This window comes from Manis pentadactyla, chromosome 5 (assembly GCF_030020395.1).
Source record: "Manis pentadactyla isolate mManPen7 chromosome 5, mManPen7.hap1, whole genome shotgun sequence".
NCBI classification, from domain to species: Eukaryota; Metazoa; Chordata; class Mammalia; order Pholidota; family Manidae; genus Manis; species Manis pentadactyla.
The window spans coordinates 78,425,051-78,451,904 of record NC_080023.1 but is presented as its reverse complement, the minus strand read 5'-3'; the positions used below and the strand labels follow the sequence as shown (position 1 = coordinate 78,451,904).

Genomic DNA, 26,854 nt, shown 5'->3' with positions numbered 1-26,854 from the left:
CCACTCCCATGTCATATCATTTCCAATATCAGCACTCTCGCCATCACCTCAGTCTCCAATGTGTCAGCTCAGAACTAACTTCACATTATTTCCAATCCTGTCCTACTTCACAGGCTCTAACAGTTCTTCAGTCCCTTCCAGACCTACAGTCCATTGTTCATGCATTCTCTTGGTGTCCACAATATCCCCTGTGTCAACCCTTTCCTCCTACAGAGCTTAGATTCCATGACTCATAATAATGATAATTTCTTTGCATATACTCTCAACTCCCTTACCTCATTGTCTTCTACCATGTTTATTTGACAAACACCAATTCTGCTGAGATCTACTCTTTGACTCCATGTTTACACTCAAGCATCTGAAGATGGCTGGAGAAAAACCCATAATCTTGTTGATTGGTCCCAATTACAGTCATGACCATTATTGTAAAAGTGCCTTTAGTCTTGTCTAGGAATCCAATTACATTTCACTAGTCTACTGTATGTCCCATTCTCCAGAACAAATATTTCTACCTTCTTTTTCTTCAAATCTCCCTAATCTCTATCCTGCTGCTTACACTTTGGTGATGACTTGGTTCCTGCTTCTCTGAGTAAGTACAAGCAGTCAAAATGAACTTCCCAAGAACAGACCCACAAACCAGTGGAACTGAATAGAGAGTCCAGATATTAACCCAAACATATATGGCCAATTAATATACAATAAAAGAGCCAATGGGGAAATGACAGCCTTTTCAACAGCTGATGTTGGCAAAACTGGACAGCTACATGTAAGAGAATGAAACTAGATTACTGTCTAACTCCATACACAAAAGTAAACTCGAAATGGATCAGAGACCTGAATGTCAGTCATGAAACCGTAAAAGTCTTAGAAAAAAACATAGGCAAAAATCTCTTGGACATAAGCATGAGCAACTTCTTCATGAACATATCTCCCTGGGCAAGGGAAACAAAAGCAAAAATGGACAAGTGGGACTACATCAAGCTGAAAAGCTTCTGTACAGCAAAGGATACCATCAGCAGAACAAAAAGGCATCCTACAGTATGGGAGAATATATTCATAAATGACAGATCCGATAAAGAGTTGACATCCAAAATATATAAAGAGCTCATGTATCTCAACAAACAAAAAGCAAATAAGCCAATTAAAAAGTGGGGAGAGGATCTGAACAGACACTTCTCCAAAGAAGAAATTCATATGGCCAACAGGCACATGTAAAGATACTCCACATCACTAATCATCAGAGAAATGCAAATTAAAACCACAATGAGATATCACCTCACACCAGTAAGGATGGCCACCATCCAAAAGACAAACAACAACAAATGTTGGTGAGGATGTGGAGAAAGGGGAACTCTCCTACACTGCTGGTGGGAATGTAAATTAGTTCAACCACTGTGGAAAGCAGTATGGTGGTTCCTCAAAAAGCTCAAAATAGAAATACCATTTGACCCAGGAATTCCACTTCTAGGAATTTACCCTAAGAACGCAGCAGCCCAATTTGAAAAAGACATATGCACCCCTATGTTTATCACAGCACTATTTACAATAGCCAAGAAATGGAAGCAACCTAAGTGTCCATCAGCAGATGAACTGATAAAGAAGATGTGGTACATATACACAATGGAATATTATTCAGCCATAAGAAGAAAACAAATCCTACCATTTGCAACAACATGAATGGAGCTAGAGGGTATTATGCTCAGTGAAATAAGCCAGGTGGAGAAAGACAATTGCCAAATGATTTCACTCATCTGTGGAGTATAAGAACAAAGAAAAAACTGAAGGAACAGAACAATAGCAGAAACACAGAACCCAAGAATGGACTAACAGTTACCAAAGGGAAAGGGACTAGAGAGGATAGGTGGAGAGGGAGGAACAAGGGGGGAAAAGGGGCATTACGATTAGCAGACATAATGTAGGGATGGGGCATGGGTAGGGCTGTACAACACAGAGAAGACAAGTAGTGACTCCATAGCACTTACTGTGCTGATGGACAGTGATTGTAATGGGGTATGTAGTAGGGACTTGATGATGGGGGCAGTTTAGTAACCATAATGTTGCTCATGTAATTGTAGATTAATGATACCAAAAAAAAAATGAACTTCCATATGCTCCCAACACCATATATTACAACCTATCTGCATGTATACTCACATGTTCTACATTCTCTACTATTACTATAGATAGATTGTGCTCCTAAGTCCAAACCCTCCATTTGTGCACTGGATCCTGCTCATTACTTATCATCTACTCAAGGACAATTCCCCTGTTTCTCTCCTGAATCATGAGTTTCCCCTCTTCCTTGCAACATCCTGTCAGTATAATACATAGATGTTGTATATATCTTCTTTCATTAAAAAAATAAAATTTCCCTGAACCTCGTAACCCACTCCAGGAACCCCTCCCATTACTTTCAGAGAAGCTCCTTTTAAAATGTCTAGTCTCATAATCTCCACTGCTTCTCTTCTCACTCCTTTTTCTCTCCTACCCAATTCTAATTCCTTCTCCTTGCACTCTACCAGGTCTGCTCTTGTCAAGGTCACCAGTGACTGCAGATTGCTAAATAAGTAATTAATTCTCAATTTTCATTACACTTGATTCATGAGTACCATTTGACTGACAGTTGATCATTTGAACTTCCTTGAAGCACTTTGTCATTTGTCTTCTAAACAACCACTTTTGGTTTTTCTCCTGCCTTCCTGACTGATCCTTTCAAGATTCTATTTGCCCTTTCTACCTCTTCTCCTCTAAATATTAAATTGTCCCAGGGATTAGCCTTTAGTTATACTTCTTCCCTAAACACACACACATACTTGGTGATAACATCCAATCTTACGTCTTTAAATACATTCAATGTTAGTAATCCTCAAACATTTATCTTCAGCTAGAGCTTTTTCCTAAACACCCAACTAATATATGCAGCGGGTTTCTTGGCATTTTTACCTGGATAATTAATAATCATTTCATATTAACTATCATTTCAAAGGAAAATTCTCATTTGGCTTCTCAAATCTGCTCTTCCTATAGTATTCTCAATCTCAATAAATCGCAACTACTAAAGCCAAAGATATTGTACTCATCTTTAACTCTTCTTTTTCATATTCCATATTCAATCTTTTAGAAATTATTGTCAGAGCTACCTTCAAAATATATTCAAATTCAATCACTTCTCACCACTTCCCCCACAGCAGCCCTGGCCCACGCACCACACTGTCCCAGTAGGATCGCAGCGGTGGCTCCTCACTGGTCTCCTGCCTCCAGTTCTGACCTCTCCTATTTTCCACACAGCACCTACAGTATACCTTTAAAAAGTAAGTCAGACCTTGTCACTCTTCAGCTCAGAACCCTTCCTTGGTTTTCTATCTTGGATTAAAAGCCAAAGCCATTTAAATGGCTCCAAAATATTAGATCAGTGATTTTCAACTTCATTGTGAATCAGAATCACCTGACAGGATTTAAGATATCCAGATGCTTTCCATTCCCCAGTTAAGATACAAAGGGTAAATGCAATCAAAAGGCATCACTAATATAAAATAGATGCCTATTTTATAAACTTCCAGCTGTAAAATAAGCAAGTAATGAGCTATAATGTATAACATGATGACTATAGTTAATATACCACATTGTATATTTGTAAGTTTCTAAAAGAATAGATCTTAAAAACTCTCATCACAAGAAAATAGTTTTTTTAAAATATGGTGACCCCAGTATATACAAACATTGAATTGTGTTGTACATCTGAAACTGACATAGTATCATATGTCAACTATACCTCAATGAAAAAAGAGATACAAATGGAACTTCAGTGGGGCTCAAGCATCTACATTTGTAGTGGCCTCCATCCTACCTAACTCCCACTCTGATCTTATTTCTTACCCCTCTGCCGTACCACACCCTATGCCTCCCTTTCTGTGCACCCTGCTCCAGCCGTACTGGTCTTGACATTTATTTCCATCATGCCATGCTAACTTTTGCCTCAGAAATTTTGCAATGACTGTTGCTTCTGCCTGGAGCACTTCCTGTGTCCACTCTCCCCCCACTATCTTCATGGCTCATACCCTGTCCTCTTTCAGGTCTCTACTGAAATATCCCTTTCTCAGAGATGCCTTCTGAGGCCACCCTCTGTGTGATGGCAATATCCCTTTCTTTTTTTTTTCCCTGTCTTTGCTCCCCTTTGTCCTTACCCTTCCAATTTTTCTTTATAGCACATACGTATGCTCTTGTCTATTGTTTTCTCTCCACTACAGTATAATCTCCACTTTACAGTGACTTTGCCTGCTCTGTTATACTTCCCAATGCCTAGAATAGTGCCTGGTAAATAACAGGTTCTCACTGAATATATGTCAAGTAAATAAGTAAACCAATAGGTGCAATCCACCTAGATTTTCAGCCAGAGATGAATAAAGAGGTAGGCTTACCTCACTATTTCATAGGGTCTGGAATTTGTCTTTCTGCTCCAGCCCTCCCAAATTCTTGATATTGGCCCACTTAATAAACCAGTCTCTTGTCTTGGCTTTCATTTCAATATTCCAGTTTTCCAGCTAGGATTAGAGCTGGCCGCTAAAGCCCAGTCACTCGGTTAGAGACTTGATGCCCCACCTATCAGCTCCCCCTTCTCCATACTCCTCTGGGGTTAAGTAGACAAACTGATGCTATCTTTCTGATTGAAAACTGCTGCTGTGAGCATCACCATACATTTCCTTGCTGCCATAGGATCCATCAGAGTTTACATCCCCTTTGAACTACGTGGTCTGAAGTGGTACATAGTTATCATTGGGATACTTTGGCTAAGAGAAGAGTTCTAATCCTACCAACCCTGATTTTCTTTTCTTCCCTAGTTATCTTCATTACAGATATTTTACAATAATTCGTTCCTCATTACCTCAAAATAGGTTATCAGAAAATGAATACTGCCCTCTTAATAACTAGAGATTTCTCTATTTCAGTGCTACACACAGACTCTTCATTCCTAGACAGATCCTTATCTGTGACCTACAAGTTTACCTATTGTAGAGAAAATGAAAATTCCTATGGTCAGGATTCTCACCTGGCCTTGGTCGGCTGGCTCCCTACACACGTGTGGGCAATATGCTATTATTGACTCTATATAAAGAGCTCTGCCCAGTGCTCTGGGCTGCTCGGCTGCAGGAGAGCAGAGGCTGGGGTGGTGGCAGTGCCGAGGACAGAGACTGAGATGGCTGCGGGGGCAGAGAGGCCCAGAGGGAGAGACCGGCTTGCTGCACGCAGACTCGCTGAGGCGGACAGGATTCTAGTGCTTGACCTGCCACCGTGGGAATAAAGTTGGGTATAAACCCTTTCACCCCAAGAACTTTCTGTTGTCATTTTTCAGTCTCACAGAATCAAGAGTGAACTTGCCTGGGGCTGATACCCACTGGTGAGACAGCTATTGTAAAAAATTTTTGTCCCACCCACTCCTAAAATAATCTGATAAACTAAATTCCATTAATGTGCTAATGTTAATATTGCTTAAAATCATGGTCTTCCAAAATGTGTTTGGGTTTTAACAGGGATTGAGTTTTCAATGGCTTAATTTCAGAATGTTGCTGAGTCATTATCACAGACTCCTAACTAGTTTCCAGGTCCCACATTGCCACCTTCAATTCTCACTATGGCAGCCATATGATTTGCTAAAATATGAATTAGACCATGTTCAAAACCCTCCTAAGTTTCATTATCTCACACAGAGTTAAAGTTCATGTACAATGTCCTCTATAGCCTTATATTAGCATCTCTGACTTCAGCATGCACATGAATCACCTGAAGGTCTTGCTGAACTGAGGTTTACATTCAGAAGGGCTGAGGGAGGGTCTGAGACACGAACAAACTCTCGGGTGATGCTGGCACTGCTAGTCCACAGAACTACACTGTCAGCAACACCCTATCACCTGGCCCTCTACTTTTCTGACCTTGTTATGCTCCCATTATTATCCCTTATTTCTGGAGCTACAGTAGTCTCCCTCGTTGTCTTAGAGCATCCAGGCATGCTTCTACAGCAGGGCCTCTGCACTGGCTAAGCCTTAAAACACACCACTCCAGTATTCACCTCCCTCCTGCTCCCCCACCTGCTTCAAGTCTTTATTCCAACATCACTTTCTTAGTAAAGCCTTCCCTGGCCCTCTTATCTAACAAGGCAGACCGTCTCCTTCTCTATGACCCCTTTCCCTTCTATTCTATTTTTCTCCTTAACACTTATGAAATTAAACATTTTATTTATCTTGTTTATTGTCTGCTTCTTCCACTAGAATGTGGCATTTTGTTTTCATTTTGTTCACTCCAGTGACCAAAATATCAGCTGATACATAGAAGGTGCTCAAGAAATAATTGTTGAATGAATGCATTTAAAAATTCACTTATATTTTTCAGATCACACTTTTTCTATTTATGCAAAAAGTCCTGAGAAGAGGAAGACAGGAACAAATTTATTTTAGTTTGATGAGGTTAGGTAGATAAAGGTGAATGTCTCCTAAGAATAGCAGATTAGAACCCATTTACTTAGTCCTCATTTACACAGGTTTCTTTGGTATGAGCCAAACAAAGAGGTTGGAAGGGATCAGGATCTACTTTCAAATAAGAGAAACTTGAGGAGAGTAGCAGTACAACTAAAAACAAGCACAATCTGAGACATTAAGTGTGATTGATTTAAAGTTATAATTAGATTGTGAGGATAGTTTTCACAGTGATGCAGCTTTCCTGGCAGACAGTTACTATAAATATGAATTCCTGTCAAAGATACTATTGAAGTTTGGCCTTTTGTGGAGATACTGACCTAGAAGGGCTCTGAGGTCTTTTCTGCCTGCACAAATTAGAAATCAACAACAGAGAATAGGAAGCTGCTATGTGAGATGTGTAAGACTAGCTGCTGGAGGAAGAACCTACAACCCCATTTCATGTGTACTAGTTCTCAATCTCATAAAGTCCCAGTGAGCTTTAGCAGGAGAGAAGGTTATTTGTTGGATGGTTGTATTGTGTTTCAATAGAAGCTGGCCAAGACTTTGCAAACAGAACCAAAATACATTTTATTATGCTGCCTAGTCTGTCTAATCAATTTGCAGCTGTCTCTGATTTTGGTTGCAGGAAATATACATAACAAGCAAATTTTCAAATTGATACTTCCATTATGGATTCTGTAGGGAAAATGAAGTTCTAATGGCTAGGATCCTCATCTGACCCTCATCTACTTACCCACTACGCATGTGCAATGATGCAACTGGCCTACTGTGAGATACAGGCTTACACATGTGTTGGCAGGGAGCCATTATTGTTGGTGTTACTATAGAAAGAGCTCTGCCCACTGCTCTGCCCAGAGGCAAAGACAGAGGCAGAGCGTGGACTTGCCAGATGCAGACGTGGTCTAGCACTTGACTTGCCACCACAAACCCTTTTACCCCCAATGCTCCATTGTTATTATTCAGTTACTGAATCCAGAGTGACCTTGCCTGGGGCTGAAATCCTCTGGTGAGACAGATTGATAAGGACATTCTTCACTACTCCTCTAGTAAATAAAAAAACTGAATAAATATGGTGCAGTAAATACTTGGGCACCTGATATGCAGTTTTAAATTCATATGCCCTTTTTATCAGCAGACTATCAGGAAATAGAAATTATTGCCTATCTATTTTATTGCATTATACTTTTTATTATGTCACAATTTTAAGTTAACCTTAAGAAATACTAGATAGTAAAGCTTCGTTGTTACAAATTGCTCCCATATACCTTCTCTCAGGTAATCTTCAGGATCACCTTATGAGTTAATAGCTCCAAGATTACTGTTTACTGATGCTTCTACATATATTATTGTTTAATAATGACAAAAACAGTAAAAGGTAGGAATTCTTATCATCCTGATGAAAATCCTGAGGCCCAGAGATTTTAAGTAACTAGTCACATTTACACATTTTATTTAAAAAAATGAACTGGATTTAAACCTGATTTAATGTGCCTGTAACACTTAGGTTTTTAGTTTCCATGCTGTGATTATTTTATAGATGAGTAGAGTGAGTCTTGGACAAGCCAAGAGACTGGCCCAAAGTTATACAATTAAGACTCAGAATAAGTAGAAAAGAAAACCAGGTCATTTTTTTACTAAGACAAGTTCTTTTCACTCTTCATAGTAGAATTTTTTAAAACATATGACATTTAACAATAGCATAAGAAATACTAACCCAAACTGAAAGGTGATGGAATGGCAACATAATAAAAAAAACTAAAGCCTAAAGAATAATTAACTAAATTTCTCTGCACATGATGCAAAATTACTAATAGCGTGGTCTGAAAACACCATTTCATAGAATCTCAGATTGGAATTTTCCCAGGGTGGATATTTAAAATTTATTTTTACATATATACAAATGTCAAATTAAATTCCATATGGCTAAAAGGTATAAATGTAAAAAATAAAAAAAGGAAAAAACAGAAAGTGTAGGAGACTGTATGTACATACTTGGAAAAGGAGAGGTTTTCTTAAACAATACAGACAACTTTAGAAGATACATATGTAGACCTTAACACATACATGATTATTTAAAACTTCTATGTAGCAATCAATATTCTGTATATTTATGATTTCTAATTATTTTGGAAATATAAAGATGTAGAAAGGTAAACAAGTTTGTAGTATTACAAAGAATATAAAGGACATGAGTTGTGTGTGTTTGTAAGAACGTAAGAATAAAACAAAGCCTTGTTTACATGTATCCACTTGACTGGCTACATCAGAAAGTTACTCTTACAGTCCCACTATTTCTACTCTTTGCATATTCTTACTGAACCCCCATACATCAGCTATAGTCATCTTCTTGAAAGCTAAAAATCATGACATTGCCCTATTTTAGTAGCATTTTTTTTGCCATTCAAATAAAATCCAAATTCCTAACTAGGAGCAATAAAGCCCTACATGACTATCCCCTGCCCACTAACCTCATGCCATGTTCTCTCATTCAACATGCTCCAGTTAATGTTGGTTTTAAACTGGTTTCTTGAATGAAACTTCAAGCCCTTGCCTATGCTTTGCCTTGTTTGGATGCCTTGCACCCTCTCTTCTACATGACCAGCTCCTGATCAGGCAGATCATAGTTCCTATTTTTTTGCCTCAGGTAACCTTACCTGATCAATGTTCCTCAACTAGATTTCCTCTTTAATTTATACAATAGCACCCTATTTGTTTTTTTATAGCATTTATCACAATTTAAATCATTTTGTTTGATGATGCATTTTAGTTTCCTTTTCTCTCTTTTTTACCAGACTAAATATTTCATGAATCTAGTGATCAGATCATTTCTCTGTGATTAAGTTTATCTCTAGTTTCAGGTACATAATTGGTACTCAGCAAATCTTGGAAAAATGGATGAATAAATAATGAATGAGTAAGCGAATATGTATGCTTTCAAAAAATATTGGGTATCTATATGTCTGCTTGGAGAAAAGAATGTGAATTTTCTCTGGAATGGCATGGTATAGAAAGAGGTTATAAAATGTAGGGAGCTTTAGCATCTAAATTGGAGTGGAAAGATTGGGGGAGAGAGATAGAAGGATAGGTTACTGATAACCTCCTACCACAAACACATCAAGGAAGCAACTACATCCAATATAAGTAACTCGGAAATGACCTAATGACTGACAGAACAGACCTTCTACACCTAGCAAAAAAGAGAAGACCACATTGAGAAGGGCAAAAGGTAAGAGGCATAATAGATTAAGATCTTAGCCCTTTTCCTAACCCAACCCACAAGCTGGAGGGAGAGAGAAATGGAAGGGGAGATAGTAAATGCCTGGGGAGCCAGCATACCTGGTCCTGGGGATCTGCTACAGGAAGATGATATCATTGGGCCTTGAAAATCAATGGGGCTGGACACCAGGGAGAGCTGGAGGGCTGTGTGGTTGGGGGCAAGTTTCCACTTATGGAGGACATCATGCTCTGGCACTTGCTCTGAGACCCAACACAGAAAAATTGGTTTGAAAGGTAATTTACTAACTTTGGGAATTGTGCTGGAGGGGCAGAGGTATGAAGGAGCTCTCTCCAAGGAAGAAAGGGCTGGTGGGTACCACTTTCCAGCCCTTCCTCAACTGAAGTGGACAGATGCTTGTAGGAACCAGTTCTGAGATTTTCCATCCACCTTGATTGTCCTGCCCCAGCATTCCCCTGCAGACCTGTTCAGCTCAGCAGTTGTCACATCATCCATTGCTGGTAGCCAGACTGAATGCAGGTTCCACCTTCAGTGCACTAATTGCAGTCATAGCTCAGCTACAACAGGAGGCTGTGCACAGCCCACACAGGGGATACTCCTGGAGCACCTGGCTCTAGTGAAGAGAGCATTTTGCACTTCCAGGTACCACAGAATGACTACAACATAAAGCTACTACTTTCAAAATCAGGAGACATAGTTACTATCTAATACATAAAAACAAACACAAAGGCAGACAAAAATGAGGCAGAGGAGGAGGGACAGAAGATGGCGGCGTGAGTAGAGCAGCGGAAATCTCCTCCCAAAATAACATATATCTATGAAAATATAACAAAGACAACCCTTCCCAGAATAAAGACCAGAGGACACAGGACAATATCCAGACCACATCCGCACCTGAGAGAACGCAGCGCCTCGCGAAGGGGGAGAGGAGGGCCACAAACCAACAAGAAAGGAAGTCCTTCCAGCCGTCACTCGTCCCAGTTCTGCAGACTATTTCTATCACCATGAAAAGGCAAAGCTACAGGCAGACAAAGATCACAGAGACAACACCAGAGAAGGAGACAGACCTAACCAGTCTCCCTGAAAAAGAATTCAAAATAAGAATCATAAACATGCTGACAGAGATGCAGAGAAATACGCAAGAGAAATGGGATGAAGTCCGGAAGGAGAACACAGATGCCAGAAAGGAGATCGCAGAAATGAAACAAACTCTGGAAGGGTTTATAAGCAGAATGGATAGAATGCAAGAGGCCATTGATGGAATTGAAATCAGAGAACAGGAACGCATAGAAGCTGACATAGAGAGAGACAAAAGGATCTCCAGGAATGAAACAATATTAAGAGAACTGTGTGACCAATCCAAAAGGAACAATATCCGTATTATAGGGGTCCCAGAAGAAGAAGAGAGAGGAAAAGAGATGGAAAGTATCTTGGAAGAAATAATTTCTGAAAACTTCCCCACACTGGGGGAGGAAGTAATCGAACAGACCACGGAAATACACAGAACCCCCAACAGAAAGGATCCAAGAAGGGCAACACCAAGACACATAATAATTAAAATGGCAAAGATCAAGGACAAGGAAAGAGTGTTAAAGGCAGCTAGAGAGAAAAAGGTCACCTATAAAGGGAAACCCATCAGGCTAACGTCAGATTTCTCAACAGAAACCCTACAGGCCAGAAGAGAATGGCATGATATATTTAATACAATGAAACAGAAGGGCCTTGAACCAAGGATACTGTATCCAGCACGACTATCATTCAAATATGACGGTGGGATTAAACAAGTCCCAGACAAACAAAAGCTGAGGGAATTTGCTTTCCACAAACCACCTCTACAGAACATCTTACAGGGACTGCTCTAGATGGGAGCACTCCTAGAAAGAGCACAGCACAAAACACCCAACATATGAAGAATCGAGGAGGAGGAACAAGAAGGGAGAGAAGAAAAGAATCTCCAGACAGTGTATATAACAGCTCAATAAGCGAGCTAAGTTAGGCAGTAAGATACTAAAGAGGCTAACCTTGAACCTTTGGTAACCACGAATTTAAAGCCTGCAATGGCAATAAGTACATATCTTTCAATAGTCACCCTAAATGTTAATGGGTTGAATGCACCAATCAAAAGACACAGAGTAACAGAATGGATAAAAAAGCAAGACCCATCTATATGCTGCTTACAAGAAACTCACCTCAAACCCAAAGACATGTACAGACTAAAAGTCAAGGGATGGAAAAACGTATTTCAAGCAAACAACAGTGAGAAGAAAGCAGGGGTTGCAGTACTAATATCAGACAAAATAGACTTCAAAACAAAGAAAGTAACAAGAGATAAAGAAGGACACTACATAATGATAAAGGGCTCAGTCAAACAAGAGGATATAACCATTCTAAATATATATGCACCCAACACAGGAGCACCAGCATATGTGAAACAAATACTAACAGAACTAAAGGGGGATATAGACTGCAATGCATTCATTCTAGGAGACTTCAACACACCACTCACCCCAAAGGATAGATCCACTGGGCAGAAAATAAGTAAGGACACGGAAGCACTGAACAACACAGTAGAGCAGATGGACCTAATAGACATCTATAGAACTCTACATCCAAAAGCAGCGGGATATACATTCTTCTCAAGTGCACTGGAACATTCTCCAGAATAGACCACATACTAGGCCACAAAAAGAGCCTCAGAAAATTCCAAAAGATTGAAATCCTACCAACCAACTTTTCAGACCACAAAGGCATAAAACTAGAAATAAACTGTTCAAAGAAAGCAAAGAGGCTCACAAACACATAAAGGCTTAACAACACACTCCTAAATAATCAATGGATCAATGACCAAATCAAAATGGAGATCCAGTAATATATGGAAACAAATGACAACAACAACACTAAGGCCCAACTTCTGTGGGTCACAGCAAAAGCAGTCTTAAGAGGAAAGTGTATAGCAATCCAAGCATATTTAAAAAAGGAAGAGCAATCCCAAATGAAGGGTCTAATGTCACAATTATCGAAATTGGAAAAAGAAGAACAGATGAGGCCTAAGGTCAGCAGAAAGAGGGACATAATAAAGATCAGAGAAGAAATAAATAAAATTGAGAAGAATAAAACAATAGCAAAAATCAATGAAACCAAGAGCTGGTTCTTCGAGAAAATAAACAAAATCGATAAGCCTCTAGCCAGACTTATTAAGAAGAAAAGAGAGTCAACACAAATCAACAGTATCAGAAACGAGAAAGGAAAAATCACGACGGACCCCACGGAAATGCAAAGAATTATTGGAGAATACTATGAAAACCTATATGCTAACAAGCTGGGAAACATAGGAGAAATGGACAACTTCCTAGAAAAATACAACCTTCCAAGATTGACCCAGGAAGAAACAGAAAATCTAAACAGACCAATTACCAGCAATGAAATTGAAGCGGTAATCAAAAAACTACCAAAGAACAAAACACCCGGGCCAGATGGATTTACCTCGGAATTTTATCAGACATACAGGGAAGACATAATACCCATTCTCCTTAAAGTTTTCCAAAAAATAGAGGAGGAGGGGATACTCCCAAACTCATTCTATGAAGCTAACATCACCCTAAAACCAAAACCAGGCAAAGACCCCACCAAAAAAGAAAACTACAGACCAATATCCCTGATGAACGTAGATGCAAAAATACTCAACAAAATATTAGCAAACCGAATTCAAAAATACATCAAAAGGATCATACACCATGACCAAGTGGGATTCATCCCAGGGATGCAAGGATGGTACAACATTCGAAAGTCCATCAACATCATCCACCACATCAACAAAAAGAAAGACAAAAACCACATGATCATCTCCATAGATGCTGAAAAAGCATTTGACAAAGTTCAACATCCATTCATGTTAAAAACTCTCAGCAAAATGGGAATAGAGGGCAAGTACCTCAACATAATAAAGGCCATCTATGATAAACCCACAGCCAACATTATATTGAACAGCGAGAAGCTGAAAGCATTTCCGCTGAGATCGGGAACTAGACAGGGATGCCCACTCTCTCCACTGTTATTTAACATAGTACTGGAGGTCCTAGCCACGGCAATCAGACAAAATAAAGAAATACAAGGAATCCAGATTGGTAAAGAAGAAGTTAAACTGTCACTATTTGCAGATGACATGATACTGTACATAAAAAACCCTAAAGACTCCACCCCGAAACTACTAGAACTGATATCGGAATACAGCAAAGTTGCAGGATACAAAATCAACACACAGAAATCTGTGGCTTTCCTATATACTAACAACGAACCAACAGAAAGAGAAATCAGGAAAACAACTCCATTCAGAATTGCATCCAAAAAAATAAAATACCTAGGAATAAACCTAACCAAAGAAGTGAAAGACTTACACTCTGAAAACTACAAGTCACTCTTAAGAGAAATTAAAGGGGACACTAACAGATGGAAACTCATCCCATGCTCGTGGCTAGGAAGAATTAATATCGTTAAAATGGCCATCCTGCCCAAAGCAATATACAGATTTGATGCAATCCCTATGAAACTACCAGCAACATTCTTCAATGAACTGGAACAAATAATTCAAAAATTCATATGGAAACACCAAAGACCCCGAACAGCCAAAGCAATCCTGAGAAAGAAGAATAAAGTAGGGGGGATCTCACTCCCCAACTTCAAGCTCTACTATAAAGCCATAGTAATCAAGACAATTTGGTACTGGCACAAGAGCAGAGCCACAGACCAATGGAACAGACTAGAGAATCCAGACATTAACCCAGACATATATGGTCAATTAATATTTGATAAAGGAGCCATGGACATACAATGGCGAAATGACAGTCTCTTCAACAGGTGGTGCTGGCAAAACTGGACAGCTACATGTAGGAGAATGAAACTGGACCATTGTCTAACCCCATATACAAAAGTAAACTCAAAATGGATCAAAGACCTGAATGTAAGCCATGAAACCATTAAACTCTTGGAAGAAAACATAGGCGAAAACCTCTTAGACATAAACATGAGTGACCTCTTCTTGAACATATCTCCCCGGGCAAGGAAAACAACAGCAAAAATGAGTAAGTGGGACTATATTAAGCTGAAAAGCTTCTGTACAGCAAAAGACACCATCAATAGAACAAGAAGGATCCCTACAGTATGGGAGAATATATTTGAAAATGACACATCCGATAAAGGCTTGACGTCCAGAATATATAAAGAGCTCACACGCCTCAACAAACAAAAAACAAATAACCCAATTAAAAAATGGGCAGAGGAACTGAACAGACAGTTCTCCAAAAAAGAAGTACAGATGGCCAACAGACACATGAAAAGATGCTCCACATCGCTAATTATCAGAGAAATGCAAATTAAAACTATAATGAGGTATCACCTCACACCAGTAAGGATGGCTGCCATCCAAAAGACAAACAACAACAAATGTTGGCGAGGCTGTGGAGAAAGGGGAACCCTCCTACACTGCTGGTGGGAATGTAAGTTAGTTCAACCATTGTGGAAAGCAGTATGGAAGTATATCAAAATGCTCAAAACAGACTTACCATTTGACCCAGGAATTGCACTCCTAGGAATTTACCCTAAGAACGCAGCAATCAAGTTTGAGAAAGACAGATGCACCCCTATGTTTATTGCAGCACTATTTACAATAGCCAAGAATTGGAAGCAACCTAAATGTCCATCGATAGATGAATGGATAAAGAAGATGTGGTACATATACACAATGGAATACTACTCAGCCATAAGAAAAGGGCAAATCCAATCATTTGCAGCAACATGGATGGAGCTGGAGGGTATTATGCTCAGTGAAACAAGCCAAGCGGAGAAAGAGAAATACCAAATGATTTCACTTATCTGTGGAATATAAGAACAAAGGAAAAACTGAAGGAACAAAACAGCAGCAGAATCACAGAACTCAAGAATGGACTAACAGGTACCAAAGGGAAAGGGACTGGGGAGGATGGGTGGGTAGGGAGGGATAAGGGGGGGAGAAGTAGGGGGGTATTAAGATTAACATACATGGGGGGGTAGGAGAAAAGGGAGGGCTGTATAACACAGAGAAGGCAAGTAGTGATTCTACAACATTTTGCTATGCTGATGGACAGTGACTGTAAAGGGGTTTATAGGGGAGACCTGGTATAGGGGAGAGCCTAGTAAACATAATATTCATCATGTAAGTGTAGATTAGTGATACCAAAAACAAAGCAAAAAAAAAAAAAAAAAAGGGCAGTTCCTGTGTGGTAACCTCCAACGAGTTCTACACAAGGGTATAAAGGGCATATAAATGTGTAGGCAAAGGGTCTGTTTGTGTTTATACAGAGGATCAAAGCCTAATTGGGCTACCCCGAAAATGAACTAAGATACGATATGAAAAAGAACTTCCAACATCTGCACTCTCTGGAAGACTCATGCCAGAAGATGATCATCAAAAAACCCCAACAAAGATCCACGCACTGCTACAGCAGTAGATGCACTCATCCCACCAGTTCCTGGACTTGCCATGGGAATGAGGAAGGAGATATCTAAGCTGGCCTGTGCATACAGTAAAACAACAAATTTGACTGGATCTATACTGTTGGAACTCAACCAAGAATTTGGAGAAGTGCAAATTGTAGCGCTCCAAACTCTTACAACTACAGACTATTTACTGTTAAAAGAACGTATGGCATGTGAACAGTCCCCAGGAATGGGTTGTTTTAATTTGTCTGATTTCTCTCAGACTGTTCAAGTTCAGTTGGACAATATCCACCATATCATAGATAAGTTTTCACAAATGCCTAAGGTGCCTTAATGGTTTTCTTGGTTTCACTGGAGATGGCTGGTAATTACAGATATACTTTGGTTATGTAACTATACACCTATTATGTTAACGTGTGTGCGCAATTTAAGTAGTAGCTTAAAACCTATATACGCTGAAGTTACTCTACAAGAATATATGTCAAAGAAATAATCAATCTTCCCATGTTTTCTTCCGCCTGCTACTTCTATAGCTTTTCTTCTTCCTTCCTAATTACAACCCTTAAATAGAATTCGTGCCTCATATCAAATTTACCGAGTATCATAACTCCTCCAAGTGGTAAAGATACCTCAAGACAAATGCTGGGCATAGAAGCCACAGGGCATAAATATGCAAAGAAGTAAAAAGCTAACCTTTTCAAACAATAAGGCTTCTCTCTCACTTACCAACTTAACATTTCCCTGTATGGCCCCGGAAGATGACTGGTTAGCCAGAGACGGGTAAGATTCCTCAAGGGAGGAACAACCTAAGACAGGCACAGTCACAGGGGGGTCATCAGGTGAGAAATTGGGGATCAACAGAGGTGAGGCTTAGAACCTCACCCCCCCTGTTCTGAGAGAAATCTTCTGCATACGTGGATGTTTTATTGCCCTGGTCTAGCTTGGATTAACACATAGTCTACAGGCACACACCTGATCATCTACATTTGCTCTCTTACAACACTAAACTATGTTTTCTACCTTTATGTTGTATCTACCTACCACTTCAGCATTTTATTAAAAATAATAATAATAAAGAGAGAAATGTGGTATCCACATATAAATCAAGTATAAAAACCAAATGAGTGTTCATATTGGAACTGACTGTTTATAGTTCATAATGCATGAGCAAAACCAAAAGTTTCTGTGATGACTGCCCTTGTACTGTTCACCATGTAACTTATTCATTATGTAAGAATTTGTTCTACATGTAAGAACTTGTTTGTTATGCCTCAGAAGATTGGAGACTGACGAAAATTAGGCTTGGGGTGGATTAATGATTGTGCATTGAGCATTGACTCCCCTGTACAGAATTTTATTGTCGTTAACAACCATTTGATCAATAAATATGAGAGATGCCCTCACAAAAAAAAAAAAAAAAGGACAGACTTCCAATGGTAAAATAAATAAGTAACCGGGATGTAATGTATAGCATAAGGAATATAGTCAAGATATTGTAACAGCTTGGTAGGGTGATAGCTGGAACCTCAAATTATGTATATAAATGTTTTACCACTGTGTTGTACACTTGAAACTAATGTAATGTAATACTGTGCATCAACTACCCTTCAATAAAAAATAATTATTTAAAAAAAAAAAAAAAATGAGGCAGAGGAATATGTTCCAAACAAAGAGCAAGACAAAACACCAGAAAAGTGCTAAATGAAATGGAATAAGCAATCTACCTGATAAATAATTCAAAGTAATCATCATAAAGATCCTCACTGCACTGGGACTAGAAGAGATGATCTCAGGAAGGACTTCAACAAAGAGACAGAAAATATAAAAAAGAAATAGAGATGAAGAATACAATAACTAAAATGAAAAATATAAAAGAGAGAATTAATAGTAAGTTAGAGGATGCAGAAGAACAGATCAGTGAGCTAGAAGACAGGATAGTGGAAAGTAACCAAACTGAGGAACAGAGAGAAAAAAGAATTTCTAAAACTGAGAAAATGCTTAAAGAGTTATGAACATACTCCAAGTGAAAAAATGTTAGCATAATAGAGGTCCCAGAAAGAGAGAGAGAAAGCGGTAGAAAGTCTATTTGAAGAAATAATTGTCTATATAAAGGAAAAAAATAGCTGAAAATTTCCTCAGCTGGGGAAGGAAAGAAAGTTTCCTTTCCTGGGGAAGGAAACAGACATCCAAGTCCTTGAAGTTCAGAGATTTCCTAACAAAATGAATCCAAGGAGATCCACAACAAGACACATAGTAATCAAAATGGCAAAGATTACAGAAATAATCTTAAAAGTAGCAAGAGAATGGCAGATAGTTATGTACAAGGGAATGAATAAGGCTATCAGCATATTTTTCAGCAGAACTTTGCAGACTAGAGGGAATGGCATGAAAGCTTCAAAGTTCTGAAAGGGAAAAATCTACAACCAAGGATGCTTTACCCAGCAAGGCTATCATTCAGAATCACAGAAGAGATAAAAAGTTTTCCAGAAAAATAAAAGTTAATAGAATTCTTCACCACTAAACTGGCTTTACAGGATATATTAAAGGAACTTCTTTAGATGGAAATGGATAAGCTCTTGAACATCTGCATTAGTAATATTTTTTCATGGTATGTCTCCTTAGGCAAGGGAAACAAAAGCAAAAATAAATAAGCAGGATTACATCAAACCAAAAAGCTTCTGCAGAGCAAAGGAAACTATCAACAAAACAGATGATCTACTGTATGGGAAAATATATTTGCAAATGATATATATGTTTAGGGGCTAATACCCAAAATATACAAATAACTCATACAACTCAACACCAAAAAACAAATATCCCAATTAAAAATGAGCAGAGGACCTGAATAGACATTTTACCAAAGAGGACGTATAGATGGCCAATAGGCACATGAAAAGATGCTAATCACTAATCACTGGGGACATGTAAATAAAAATCACATTGAGATATCACCTCATACCAGTCAGAATGGCTACTACCGAAAAGATAAGAAATAACAAGTATTGGTGAGGAGGTGGAGAAAAGGGAACACTTATATTCTGTGGGAATGTAAATTGGTCCAGTTACTGTGGAAAGCAATATGGAGGTTTTTCAAAAAACTAAAAATAGAAATACCCAGTAATTTTGACTTCTGGGAGTTATCCAAACAAAACAAAATCACTGATTTGAAAAAATATATGAACTCCTATGTTTATTTCTGCATTATTTACAATAGCCAAGATATGGAAGGAACATGTGTCCATCAACAGATGAATGGGGAAAGAAGATGTGATACATATATATAATGGAATATTACTCAGCCATAAAAAGAATGAAATCTTTCCACTTGGGACATGCATGGACCTAGAGGGTATTATGCTAAGTGACCTAAGCTACGCAGAGAAAGCAAACACCATAAGCTTTAACTTATATCTTGAACCTAAAAAATAAGACTAATGAATAAAACAGAAATAGACTTATAGACACAGAGAAGAAACCAGGGGTTGCCATGGGGAAGGTGGGTGGGGGCATGGGTGAAATAGGTGAAGGGGATAAAGAAGAACAAAATTCTAATTCTAATATAAATTAGACACAGGGATGAAAGTACAGCACAGAAAATATAGTCACTAATACTGTAACATCTTTATATGTTTTCAGATACTGTACTTACTGGGGTGAGCATTTAATAATCACTGTCAAATCACTGTGTTGTACACCTAAAACCAGTATTGTATATCAACTACATGTCAATTAAAAAAAACTGAAATGGGAATATAAACTATGAATATACTTATTCTCAAGAAAACAATACTTCTTCAACAGTAGATGATATGAAGGAAAGTTACACTTCCAAAAACCATTTAGTGTACAGATTCTGTGGCTTAAATGCATTCACATCCTGTGAATGCCTAGCAAACCCTAAAACGTCTACCTGTCCTTCTTCCTGAGACAACACATAAGTCCACTCACCCATCCACTCTCACTCCCAGACCCCATCCCCCCAGTAATCAGAGGATGTTAGTTTGAATTTCCAGAAGACAACGATCTTCTTGACAAAAACAAGAAAAAAATATTTTAAGGTCAATACCTGGGGCCTGGAAAATTGGGGCTAATATAATAAGGGTGACAGAGTTAGAAGCCATTGCCAGCATTTCAAGGACATTCACTTCCTTAAACTCATCACTAGAACTTGGAAAGAGGTTTATGTCAGCATCATCAGTTTTTATAATAACAGTATCAATGTGGTAACTGCAAAAATTATTAGCCTGACTCTCAGGACCCATAGCAATAGCAGTAGCAGATAAAGGATGTCATCTGAAAAGGCACAGAACAATGCTAGAACCTGTGGCAGAAAAATTTTTATAGTCATAAAACATTCTCCAACCTGGTATTATTTACTTTGCCTTTTGAACAAGGAACTCAGACTTGGGGTCTAAATTACTCTGCTGTGCAAGGTTAGAGAGAAAATGTATATTCAGCCATTACTGATGTTATTGACATTCATTCCTTCACTCACTCATCCCATAATTATTTGTTGAATATCAACCATTGTGACATTTTCACATTGTAATACATTTTCACTGTGTTAGCCACAGGGGTACTTCTAAGAAAAAAATCATTCAGTTCTCTCATGGAGGTTGATGAGGACTGAGGAAGAAAGAATTACTTCTGTATACATGTATATAAACCAGAGCCCACAATAAAAACTAGCTTCATGTTTTTCACACAAAAGACTGCTTTCTAAGTCTTTTTTTATTAAAATAATTTCTAAATGATAGTTATGTAAGGTAATATAAAAAACTTTTCAAAATAGAAACAGACATTTGTAGAAACCTTATTTGTTGGCAAGATTTACTCACAGATAGCTTCATGTAATCATATGTAAAGATAAGGTTTTCACCTAAAAATAAAAGCAGTGTAGAAAATACTCTAAGTCATTTGAAAGAATTAGGTAACCTGAACATTGTATATGTATGTATAACTTCATATGTATAACTCTCTAGCCCTGATCTGCACAAAATGCTTTGAATTCCCTCTACTGATGCACTGAGTCCCCTCAAAATCTTTAATTCAATGGAAGGTGTGATTTGATGGAAATCTAGATATCAAAGTTAAAATTACAGAAAAGAAATAAACCAATTTCAACTTAGCAACTCCAATATGGGAGAAAAAATGGTAGACAATGAATGAAGAACTATGGCCAATACCTTTTGAATGCCTGCTTGAGACTCCAGAACGTTATTTTCAGATCCATTGCTTCGGTTGATCATCCTCCACATTTGGGAATACATGCTGTCCCTCTCAAAAGGATTCATTCCCTTCATGCGGACATGCTCATATACTGCAGAGTCCAGGACTGTGCCGTAAGGGATGTCTGTTTGTTTGGAAAGATCCTGGAGAGACCTTGATTATTGGGAGAGAAGAGAGACACAAGAAAGAGTACTGAATATTATCAAGTAGAAATAAAGTTTTAGGAAGGAAAGAGCAAATGTATGGACACATGTACATACAGACGTCAAATTGCTTTTCTTTTTTGTTGTTTCTTACTATTAAGAAGTAATACATAGGGAGAATTTCTGTATGGGGCTTACATGAATTATGAGAAGTCAAAATTATTACTAATGGAAAAGTGAGCATTTCTAGTGATAAAGGCAATGCTTTTTTGTGAACTTTCACTGAAGGGGAAAAAATCTAGCACTAAATTGGTAGATAATCATATAATCATTTAGTTTTTTAAAGTATTTCAATATATTACAAGCCTTAAGCCTACGTTCTTTCAGGTGGCAGTCAAACTTTTATAAAATAATCACATTTTGCATAAACATCATGTTTTGAGGTCAGATTTACAGTAAACTTCAGCATTTATGATACTCTTTATTTATCGAGCATCTACACACTTGCTAGGCAGTTGACATACATTATCTTCACAGCAGTGCCTCAGGTTCAGAACTATTTCACCCATTTTATAGATGAGGACACTTAAGCTGAGAGAATAAAGGCCTTTCTTAGTGTGGCACAGTCAGTGAGGGATAGACAGAGGATTCAGATGTACACCTGACTGAGTCCAAAGGTCGTATTATTCCTGCTGCAAGATGATGACTCTTTTCTAAATTTCATTTGTTATATTTGCTTTAAGTCTGTGAGTGTGTGTGTGTGTGTGTGTGTGTGTGTGTGTGTATAAGAGAGAGAGAGAGAGATTTCTATTTGTATTCAAATAGAATAAATTTCATGCTTCTGGGAAGCTGAATATATTTTCAGCTTTCTCTTTTACAGAATAATGCTCTAGGATTTCCAAATCAGTCTTTGAGTTACAGATGGTATCTATTTGTCCCAGGTTATTCATCTCTAAATTGGTGGTCGATTTCCTTACATTTGAGTTTCTGAGCCACTCTATTCTTTCTAACTAGGAGAACCAATTACCACTCCACTGGAACTCATTGAATTTGTGTAGTGCCCAACTCTAATGACTGACATTTAAGAACAAATATGTGTCTTTGGCATACTGTTCAAAATTGGATGCTGGCACATTGCAAACTCACTAACCTCTGAGAATGGGAGCAGATGCTTCGAAACACTATACCATATTTTGAACAAGAATAAATACCCACAGCCCTCTACAACCATGGGCTGTGAATCTTATGGTATATATATTTCTGGCCTTTTGATCTGTTTCTAGATTAAGTTTGCTAGTGATTTCCTGGGGATCTTTACCACCAACACTAGCATTGGGCAAGGGATTTGGGAATATTCCTGCAGGTCACCAGTTTCCATCATGTGCAAAATTGTATTGCAAACAATAAATGATGGGCTGTGTTTGTTAGAAGAGTATTTGTGTTAATTTCTAATGGTAACTTTCAGCAAAATTTAATCTGCATTTTATTGAGTTGTTGTTGATGTGTATCATTTACTATATGAAAAGTACCATGAAAATTCCTTTTGCTCTGTACTTTTGCTGCATAAAGTAATGCACTGAAAAATTACTATTTGAAGGGAAGCATTTTCTGAAATAGTCTACAACTATTAAACTAACTCTTACCACTTGTAAAAGATAAAATTAAGTGACAGTATAAATGAGTAATTGGGGGCAAAAGCAGGAATAAAAGTGAACTACATGTAGCGAGGGTAATATCCCAGAGAGTGACAGGGCATTTCCTCCTGGGACATACCATAATTCTTTTGATAATAGTACAGCAATAAAAATTTTATTAAAAAAACCCAATTAATCTGTCATTTACTGCTGTTTCTAGTAGTAGGAGTAAAACTGTATTCAAAACATTAACATTTTAACATATTTTCCACTGTTAAGCGGAGGGTCGGGGAGGTTGCTCTAAAATGGTTACACAAGGGAAAGAAATGAAACACATCTATACAGGTTATAATAGCAGACCTCATTTGTTCACTTTCTATTAATGTAAGGGCCAAGTCTAAGAAGATGTACAGAGCTTTCACCTTCTGGAACCTGAAGGTCTATGGTTGGAGAAGGCCATGTTAGGTTCATCAGGAACCCTCCCGGGATAAGACTGGCCACTTGCTGCATACTAGTTCCAGCAATCAATATTGATTATAACTTTCAGAAGACTTCAATTTGGTGATGGTAAGATCATAGTCTAGTGTTGAAAATTTTTTTATGACTATATCTAAAAATATAACTGTTTTGCCTGAATAGTCATACTAGTAAAATACTGTTAAAATAAACTAACACTCCATCTTAGCTTTCCATGAAAAGAAAATCAAAATCAAATATTGCGATCTATAATATAATCAGGTTTCTGTGACATAGTATCACCTTAAATATTGACTTTACAACTCAAACATAGAATATAATGCAAACAGCTTAGTTGGGAAACTGTTTTGTACACAAAAATTTTTTTAGAAGTATCTTAATATATTGCCTATGTGAAGTTCCTGATGTCAGAATAAGGCAGTTTATTTTCAACATACTTCAAATTTAGAATAGCAGAGCATTTTGTAACTTAGAACAAAGACATGTCCCCTCTAGCTTCATTTCTGATACCACGTTCAGTGTATAAATTTGCCTTGAGGTAGGTTTGCAATACAAATTACAGCTTGTCTGCTTCAGCATCATTCCATTATAGGACACCAAGAGAGCTCTGAAGGTGACAAAAAGAAAATGAAGTAAAATGAAGTGAGCACAAATAGCTTATTACAGAAAGAGAAGGCTATTTTAGGAGCCCAAAATGCAAAGGGAGTGCCTATTATAAATGGTCATTTTGTTATTTTCATGCTAATAAGATTTTAGAGCAGGATCAGCAGAAATGTTATGGTCTATATTATGAGCCCCCAAAGGAAATCTAGTAGGTTATTCTACAAATGATAATCCTCAAAAATATTGTATCTGAAGGTCGACATCTGAGTGGATATTATTTAGATGTGCCTAATCATTGTTTTAAAATGCAAAACAATTCTAAAATGATTGATAAGCCCTCAATATATAAATTAACTTCCCATGGCAAGTCTGACATTTCTTTTTTAACAATCGGTAATGTTTACCCAGGCCACAGAAGAAATGGGAAAATTTGGAGCATTCTAGGAAAGAGTTAACTGTGAATATACTTATACTAATATATTCCATTTCTCCACCTAACCACACAAAATCCACATAATACTCAAAATTCAGCAAACGTTCACTCTGCAAATCTCTTATACCTAGATCCTACTCTCCTAGCCCCACACCCTCACTCATGCACACAGAGTAAAAAATGAGTGTCTATAGCTGTAAGTGATGGATAATTAAAGAAAGCAAATGCCTTGCCACTCTAATCAGCCTTATTTTCACTACATCTTGATGAGGTTCTACTTTTGTTCCTTGTACTGGTGTCCTATACAACTAGCAACCTATGGATACTAAACAATACTGAGAGCTGATTGGTAAGTGATATATAGTTATTTGCATGAACATTATATAAACTGAGAAAGTATAATTTATGGCACCTCTGTGAAAGTAAATTTTAGGAATTTGGGTGGATCTAGGCTGATTGCAAACCCTTTCCATGAGAAGAATAAACACTTAAAACCCTTCAAGCAATAAAAATTAATTTTGATACTTGTGATATTCTGATAATAGATATCTTGACAGCAATAGCTGTGGCACTGGAAAAGTTAGATTTTAAGGTAAAAGAGACATGTCATTGTGAGCCATGTGAAGTTAGGTTTCCCTGTTAACCTTATCATCCTCATTTATAAATGGAGAGAGTAACATTGTCCTGAGCAAAGAGTGATGGTAAAAGGACCTGTCACATCAGCATTTGATCAAGTTATCTAATGTTTTTATATAAAAATTATTGTTATAATGATTCCCCTCTTTATAATGTCCTATTTAATGATTTCTAATGGATTTGTGTGTGTGTGTGTGTGTGTGTGTGTGTGTGTGTGTCAGGAGGACCCCTTATTAGTATTGTCAATGAGGAGGTTCATGAATTGGAGGCAAATTAATGTCTCATTTCCTTTCCAAGTGTAAGACTATGCATCTATGATATTAAACAGTCATAACTTTCTTTAGGGAAAATTCTTTGGGACATTTGTTTGAGTTTGTGTTAATGAAATTATGTGTTGCTACTTATTTACATTTCTAAAATTGTCAACTTACATTTTTAAAATCTAATGCCATCCTCAGCAGTGACCTTTTATTCTATTTTTACCTATTTTCTTTTAACAGGAGAATAGATCTTAACTGTACACATCTTAAAATAACTCCCATAAACCTCTTTCCTATCTCCATTTTCTTTCTTTTATTTTTTTTAACATTTGAGCTTGGTTGTGTGGATTGCTCACCAACAAATGACAATAGTGAGCTGTCAGCTCTAGCTCTGGGGAATTGTTAAGTCTAATCCCATTTTTAATGGAATGGAACAAGTCTACTCAAGTTACATCAGAAGGGACTTTTCTTCAGGGGGAGAAAAATGGAACGTGTTTGATAGGATGGGCGCTAGATGCTCCAGGCAAAGGAGCTGGCAGTGGAAGACAGACGAGTAGGGGGATGTTAAAAGTGCTCTCCAATTCAGTTCAGGTCTTTTCCTCTCATACTCCCTCCCCAGTTTCTTGCTCTGGATGCTGAAATCAGCATCTGCTGGACAGATGTTGCAGCTCCGAGGGCTGATTAGCAACCTTATAAAGAGTCTGCCTGGTGCCCCCTGCAGTTCATTGGTTGCGACAGGTAAGAGCTATCATGAGAGCAGAGGCAGGTTTTCCAGAAGAAGTGCACCAAATTTAAAACGTTATAAAGAACAACTAATATGCCATAATAGAGGCCAGCTGAGTGAGAATTAGTGTCATTGAGACTCAAGAAGCAGGAAAAAGTGTTGGAAAATGGGTTGAAGTGGTTAGATAGGGCAAGCTTGCCACTAACAGGTGCTACCAACAGCTATGCCCTGGGCAAACTCTTAGTTTCTAAAACATGGGTTTTGAAGATGTAAATGTTTGAGTTTCACTCCTTGAAGAAATTATTTAAACTCTCCAAATTGCAAAACTTTTTCCTATTAAATATGAAAAATAATAATTTTAGAATAAAGTGTATGGAGGTTTGAGGTAGCTATTGATAAGAGACACCTTAGTACTTATTCTGTAAGTGCTCAATTACTGGTAGTTGCAATTATTAATATGATCACTATTATTATCATTACTTTGTTCTCCATTACAGTTTCTGGAGTTGTCATCTCCTTATTTTTCCTACTAATGAGAT

At 37.8% G+C, this 26,854-nt stretch overlaps 1 protein-coding gene across 1 annotated transcript in view; it reads right to left on the bottom strand.

The window, feature by feature from the left end:
- Positions 1 to 26,854, bottom strand: part of GRID2 (glutamate ionotropic receptor delta type subunit 2) — a 1,430,685-nt gene that overhangs the window by 187,816 nt on the left and 1,216,015 nt on the right. The window contains exon 13 of the mRNA XM_057502448.1: positions 21,363 to 21,558. Coding sequence (XP_057358431.1) covers positions 21,363 to 21,558 — 196 coding nt within the window. The remainder of the gene's footprint in view (positions 1 to 21,362; positions 21,559 to 26,854) is intronic.